Raw genomic sequence first — 6,885 nt, forward strand, 5'->3', positions numbered from 1 at the left:
CGAGGTGGTTCCTCTGCCCCCCCTAGCAAAGACAGAGATGCCTGGTCCTCCCCTCCCTGCCGCCTCCGCTCCCCACCACACGCACCCGAACACCCTGCTGGTTTGATTGGAGGGGCCTCGGTGATCGCCTGGTCCCCTGCCAGTGTCACCGAGGCTGCAGAGGTTGGCACGGGGCAGGTGCCACCTGCCTACGGGACCAGGGCTGAGGGCAGTTCGGATCCTCCTGTTCCCTGCAGCCCTGAAAATGTCGCGGCCGCTTGGCATCTCCGGGGTGATGGAGAGGGCCTGCCCGGAGCCTCAAGACCTGGAAGATGATGATGATGACAACGATGATGACAACGACGATTACAGGTACGCCTGCCACTCCATGCATCCTCCGCCCCAGTGCAAGAGCCGCGACAGCTCTGGTGACAGTCAGCTGGAGGATCCGGGTGGGCCAGTCAACATCCCGTTCCCCTTAAAGCCCAGACACTCCTGCATGGTGAAAGATGGCGAGAAAAACAGAATGTACGCCAAGAGGCTGGCCAGGCACGCTCTGGAGCTCGAGGAGGACGCTCAGGAGTTTCAGGAGCCATTTTACAAAGAGAAGGAAATGTCTGGCAGCTTGTCGGAGGAGGAGGACAACAGCTGGACCAGGACCTACCACCTCCCCGTGCACCGAAGGCCGCACGTGTCCCGCGCTGCCAGCTCATCTCCGTGCAGCCCCTACGACTCGTTCCAGCACGGCACCAGCAAGCACCTGGGGACGGATGCGTTCGCCCTGTGGGCCCACGCCAGCGACCCGTACCTCGCCTACCCGGAGCACGGCAGGGCAGCAGAGCCCCACATGCAGCAGGAGGAGGCCGTCGGGAACAGGGAGCTCCCCTCCCTGCAGCTGACCTACAAAGTGCTCTGGGATGAGAACAACGTGCTCAGGAGGATGGTCAGGAGCATGCAGAGCTCCTTGGAGAGCCAGGCGCGCACGGTGCGCAGCCTGGAGAGGCGGCTGAAGGCCAGCCTGGTCAAGGAGGAGAGAGAGGCCCAAGGGCTGCAGTCCCTCGTCCAGCAGGCCGAGCGGAGCCTCCAGCTCATGACCCAGCGGGCTCTGGAGGCGGAAGGCCACGTGGAGAGGCTGAAGCAGGAGATGATCATTCTCCAGGGGGAGCTGGAGACCTCCAAGGTGGAGAACGAAAACCTGAGAGCAGGCCAGACCACGGACCTGGGGGCGGTGAAGCACAACATAGACTTTGCCTTGCAGAGCCTCCACAAGATAATATCGGGTGCGAACTTGTCCATCAGACAGCTGGTCTCTGGAGCAGAGTCACTGAACTTTGTTGCTGAGCTCCTTAAGTCTACAGGCAAAATTTCGGACGCTGAAGAAGAGAAAGACCTATGAACGAAACGCTGTGGGGGTCCCGTGGGGGAGCGTGCAGACTGAGGCCACGTGTGTCCCACCACAGCCGACACTAAAAACGTTTGCTCTCGTGCTGGGCTGCGTATGTTCACCTTGGTAGCCTTTATTCTTCACAGAAACGCTTTCCTTGTGGTTAATTATGAATTATGGGTACTGCTGTAGCTGTTTTGGCACGGTGGAGCCAGAAGCAAGCACTCCCCAGGCTCTGAGCTGCAAGGCCCAGCTGTGGTGGGCCTGCACAAGAGCTGACTTGGGCTCCCATGTGCTCAGCAGCAGGGGATGTGGTTCTCCTAAACACATCCCTTCGCTTAGCTGAACGGGGGATGAGCACAGCCCTTGTACCTGCGTTTCATCCCTTCCCTTTGCCCCTTCTTGGTGAGCTAGGGCAGGTAAGAAGTGGAGGTCTGGGTGCTGCTGCTCACAGCTTCAGAGGGCAGATTTTCCTTGGGTCCTCCTTCCTCTTCGTGTGGAGCCAGCAGTTCGCCTGGCCCTGAAATACGAAGTCTCTTTGGAACTTGTGCACCTATTTCTGCAGCCAGGGAAAGTAGAGGCTGGGGAGGACGTGGTGGAGAGGAGCATGCCTGAGTTGCCCACCTTTGCCACCTGCTAAAGAAGTGAAGGCAGGACCCTACTGTCCAAACTCACCATGTAATCAACAAAGATGTGGCTTAGCTTTATCCTTTTGGGACCACCTGTGGGCACAAAGTGACCTTTCTTGGTCACCTAGTCATCCCTCAAGATTTCTGACCAATTTAGGTTACCCACCTCAGTTTCTGCTGTAGGTTATCCAGCTGCACACCAGAATTTTCCATGTCTGGCCAAAGGGACCCTTCTTAAACAGTTGGATGCTGTAGGGTGCTGAGGGGTGGGTGCTGGCAGAGTTCAGCATCATGGTTTTTCCTGTTGGGAATTTTGCGGAGCAAAAATTCACTTTTACCTCTACATGGTAAGTGGCAAACTACAAGGCTGCTGCTGTCTCATGGTCCCGTAGTGCCCCTGCTCTGAACGGCCGTGGTTGTGTTGCCACAGGCCTTCAGCTGCCTCAGTAACCTTGGCCTCTGGGGAAGGGACTGCTGATTAACCTTCATCACAGACATGGCAACAGCAGTGCCTGCACATCAGAGGTGATGTCTGGAGCTCCTTACTTGCTGCCATCCAGTCTGTGCTCCTAAGTCAGGAAAGGTGGCGGTCACCCTTAGCCACACAAAACCCCGCTCTTGCAACAAGCTCTAAACATTGGGTTTGACCCAGAAATCCTTGGATTTGACCGAGATATGGCAACCGCTGGTTGCTCATCGGTGAGGCTGGGAGGAAGCGAACTGGCTGGCCGTGTCTGCGCTGTGTGCTCTGCGCCGGCTGCTGTAATCCAAAGGTTACAGTGCAGGATTAGCATGGGTGTACAAAGCCCTTCCTAATCTGTGAGTCATTACCCCCTCGCTGCGTTTCACTTCCCAGCAGCTCTGGGCAGGTGGGATAGGTCTGCTCTCAAGTCTTCGGTCTCCCAGTCCTTCAGTTCAGGGAGGACCGGGTCGGGACATAACATCCGCTGGACGTGCTCCCCACAGCGAGCGTGGTATGTTGCAAGGTCTGTTTGCTCTAACTGGCTTCTGCTTAGCTACCCCTAAGCTCTTCCTTTGCATCACTTCTCCTTTTTGGCTCTCCCACTTGCTTTTCTTCCCATCCTTAAAATGGTGGTGGTGGGGGGATGTTCTGCACTCCCTGGAATTAAATGCCCTCTGGGTCAGGCTGGGCTGACAGAGATCCCTGAGGACCGCCGCGTGTGTCCGTGCTTTGTTAGTCCTTGTGTGCGGGGTATTTAGGCTGGCTGAGCTCTTGCCCTCATGTAAGCTATGATATTAATATATTGGCTCAGGGCAGGGGCCCTGCAAGCTGCTCAGCTGTTGTGTCCTTGATCTGGAGAGTGGTGACCAGCCTGCCAGCACCTCTACCTGGGCTGGGGACTGCAGGCTGTGGGTGAACCAGGCTTACATCCATCATCCCTTCACCAGCCGGAGCAGAGCTGTGGAGTGGTGTCCCCCGGCACCACCAGGCCCCTCTGGGAGCTGTAAACCCTCCACACACCCAGCACGGGTGCTTTCAGGGGGGGCTTTGATGGGGTTTTGCTCTGTCCTTCTCTGTAAGGCACATGCCCAGGAGCAATGGCGATGACAGCGTGGGCCTCAGCTGGCCAGAGGTGAAACCTAGAGCCGCTCGGTCCCGTGTGAGTGCCGCTGCATGAGATCCCACGCTCTCCGAGCTCCCCTGGCCCCCGACACCCGATGATACAGCGAGCCATGGGCAGCGTCCGAGTCAACCGGTGAGTAGCCTTCATCTCAAGGACCATTGCTGCACCAGGTGGTCTGGGCAGCCTCATCTGGTCCCTCAGGCTCTGCCTTCAGCCCATCTCTCATTATATTCTTCTCAAAATACCCGCCGGGGGCTTTCCTGCTCCAAGTTATGGCTCCTTTCTCTGGCTCCAATCTGAAACGCGCCATGTGTGTGGGGAGATCTTGGCTCTCATCAGGGTTGGCTGCTGCAGAGGAGAAGCAAAGTACCAATGCAGTGCTGGACACTTGCCCTGGCCCAGAAATTGCCAATTTCAGCAGGACTGCAGAAGCCCCGCGTCCCCTTTCCAATGAGATGAGGATGGCAGATGGTGCTGGAGCTGTTAGGCTGCCCTGAAGAAAACACCCTATTTAAGCACGGAGCACTTGGCACCAGGGGGATGGTGGTCATGCTGGAGGAACCCAGCAAACCTGTCAACGTGATGGGCTGGGAGGGAGGCACTGCCAGCCCAAGTGGTCCTGGGAGGCCATGGTGACGAGGGCAGAGTGGTCTCGGTGGGTCTGTGCACTCGGGGAGAGGCAGCTTAATCTCCTCAGTGCTCAGAGCATCTTCTGCCATCATGCCTTTAAGGAGCGTCTGCGACTTAAGACCCAGCAGCATATAAGCACTCAGAAGCTGCCTTCTCCTGGCAGCGAGGAGAGGTGCAACGGTGCCATCCATAACAGAGGGGAGCAGGGAGGACAAAGGCTCCCCAAAGAGGGGAGTTTCTCCCAGGGAAACTGCCAGTGCTTTGGTTGTTGATCTCCAAATTACACCTTTGGCTTCGGATGCGGGATGCTGGGAGCCACGCTTGTTGCTGTGGCAACTGAGTTGTCCTGAGCGCAGGAAGTGTATAAACATTGTCACCAACGCACAATGGAGTCGGTGAGGAGAGCAGAGGAGAAAATAGAAACGCCCAGCCTTATATAACGCCAGGGACAACATGTTGCTCTTCACGTATCTCTCTGCCTGTCCCTTCTCTTCCAGGTACAGCATCGTCTCGACCGAAGAAGATGGACACAAGGTCTCCGCGCTGGGCAGCATGAACGGGCACAGCCGGAACGGGAAGGGCCATGCCCCCCGGCGGAAGCACCGCAACCGCTTCGTGAAGAAGAACGGCCAGTGCAACGTCTACTTTGCCAACCTGAGCAACAAGTCTCAGCGCTACATGGCCGACATCTTCACCACCTGTGTGGACACGCGCTGGCGGTACATGCTTATGATCTTCTCCGCCGCCTTCCTGGTCTCCTGGCTCTTCTTTGGCTTCCTCTTCTGGTGCATCGCTTTCTTCCACGGTGACCTCAACGCACCGGCAGTGGGAGGTGGCCCCTCTCTCCTCAAGCCCTGCATCATGCATGTGAACAGCTTCCTGGGGGCTTTTCTTTTCTCAGTGGAGACACAGACAACCATCGGGTACGGCTTCCGCTGCGTGACTGAGGAGTGCCCGCTGGCCATCATGGCAGTTGTGGTCCAGTCCATCGTGGGCTGCGTTATTGACTCCTTCATGATTGGCACCATCATGGCCAAGATGGCAAGGCCCAAGAAGCGGGCCCAGACTCTCCTCTTCAGTCACCACGCGGTCATCTCCGTGCGGGATGGCAAACTGTGCCTCATGTGGCGAGTGGGCAACCTGAGGAGGAGCCACATTGTGGAGGCCCACGTCCGAGCCCAGCTCATCAAGCCCTACATGACGGAGGAAGGGGAATACCTACCCTTGGACCAGCGGGACCTCAATGTAGGCTACGATGTGGGCCTCGATCGTATATTTTTGGTCTCGCCCATTATTATTGTTCATGAGATCGATGAGGAAAGCCCACTCTATGGGATTGGCAAGGAGGAGTTGGAGACGGAGAACTTTGAGATTGTCGTTATCCTGGAGGGGATGGTGGAAGCCACGGCCATGACCACTCAGGCACGAAGCTCTTACCTCGCAAGTGAAATACTCTGGGGTCACCGTTTTGAACCAGTCGTGTTTGAGGAGAAGAACCACTACAAAGTGGATTATTCGCGCTTTCACAAGACCTATGAGGTAGCTGGCACACCTTGCTGCTCTGCCCGGGAGCTGCAAGAAAGCAAGATGACTATCCTACCTTCTCCTCCACCTCCCAGTGCCTTCTGCTATGAGAATGAGCTGGCTCTTGTCAGTCAAGACGAAGATGAAGATGATGATGAAGTGGGTGTGGCATTAGGTGGCAGCACCAAGGAAGAGGGAGGCGTCATCCAGATGATGGATTTTGGAAGCCACCTGGACCTGGAGCGGCTCCAGGCAACTCTGCCCCTAGATACAATCTCGTACCGCAGGGAGTCAGCCATCTAACTCCTCCAACCTCCCCGTGCTACACCCGTTGCCCACCATCTCCTCCTTTGTTCTGCACCCGTACGTAGCCGGATAAGTCCCTTGCCCACCAAAAAAAAAAAACCCGCCCGTGACCACCTCTCAGCACCTGAGTACATCAAGGCCTGGAGCTGCTCTGATATACTCCCTATCCCATGAAGTTATACCGCCTGGAAGAGGAGTTAGGATACACGATCCTTCCGGGGTGTGCAGCTTGTGCGAGGACCCGTTGCCTGCCCAGAGACAGGAGAGGAGCACGCCTGGTTTCTCATCTCTGGAGAGGCGACAGGAGTCCGTGCCCTCAACGGGCAGGCTGGGACCCCCTGAAATTGTATCTGCAGCTGAGACAATGACAGACTTTCTGGCCCCTCCCAACGTGGGCAGGCCCCGTGGTTATCAAGAGTCACGATTGTCACGAGGAGAGGAGTGGTGATACCTTAGCCCTGACCAGATGAGGATGGACAGGAGAGTTTAGGACTCCTGGAGGGAGCGGGGAAGGCTCTGGAGGGAGGGGTTTGCTTGCATGTTTATCGCTTGTTGCACATGACTTTCTTTGTACATAAAACAGATGAAGAACTGAAATCCATATTCTTCCACTGTAAACGCCAAGCTAGGAGAGAAGGACACTGCACGTAGCCCGCTCTGCACTCTCCTCGGCTTTTGGCGCCCGTCACCTCCAGAAGCAGCTCGGCTCCACGGACTCAGACCCAGCTCTCCCGGTCCTCCCGAAACACACGTCCTGCTTCTCCCCCGAGATGCCTGGCAGGGGAGGCAGGGCCCTGTGCTTGCACGCCCGGACTGCTCCCGGCACGGTACAGCCAGGACGGCAGAC

The 6,885-nt window shown here is 56.9% G+C and overlaps 2 protein-coding genes across 2 annotated transcripts; both read left to right on the top strand.

Moving 5' to 3' along the window:
* The first annotated feature begins 244 nt into the window (after nt 1-244).
* On the top strand, nt 245-1,375 carry LOC118250644 (endosome-associated-trafficking regulator 1-like). The gene has a single exon (XM_035551902.1). The coding sequence runs from the start codon at nt 245-247 to the stop codon at nt 1,373-1,375; it is 1,131 nt and encodes a 376-aa protein (XP_035407795.1).
* A 757-nt stretch (nt 1,376-2,132) lies between these two features.
* KCNJ4 (potassium inwardly rectifying channel subfamily J member 4) lies at nt 2,133-6,125 on the top strand. Its single transcript, XM_035552006.2, has 2 exons — nt 2,133-3,710; nt 4,706-6,125. The coding sequence occupies exons 1-2, from the start codon at nt 3,673-3,675 to the stop codon at nt 6,033-6,035; spliced, it is 1,368 nt and encodes a 455-aa protein (XP_035407899.1). The 5' UTR covers nt 2,133-3,672; the 3' UTR covers nt 6,036-6,125.
* The last annotated feature ends 760 nt before the right edge of the window (nt 6,126-6,885 follow it).

The sequence above is a fragment of the Cygnus atratus genome, chromosome 1 (assembly GCF_013377495.2).
Source record: "Cygnus atratus isolate AKBS03 ecotype Queensland, Australia chromosome 1, CAtr_DNAZoo_HiC_assembly, whole genome shotgun sequence".
NCBI lineage: Eukaryota > Metazoa > Chordata > Aves > Anseriformes > Anatidae > Cygnus > Cygnus atratus.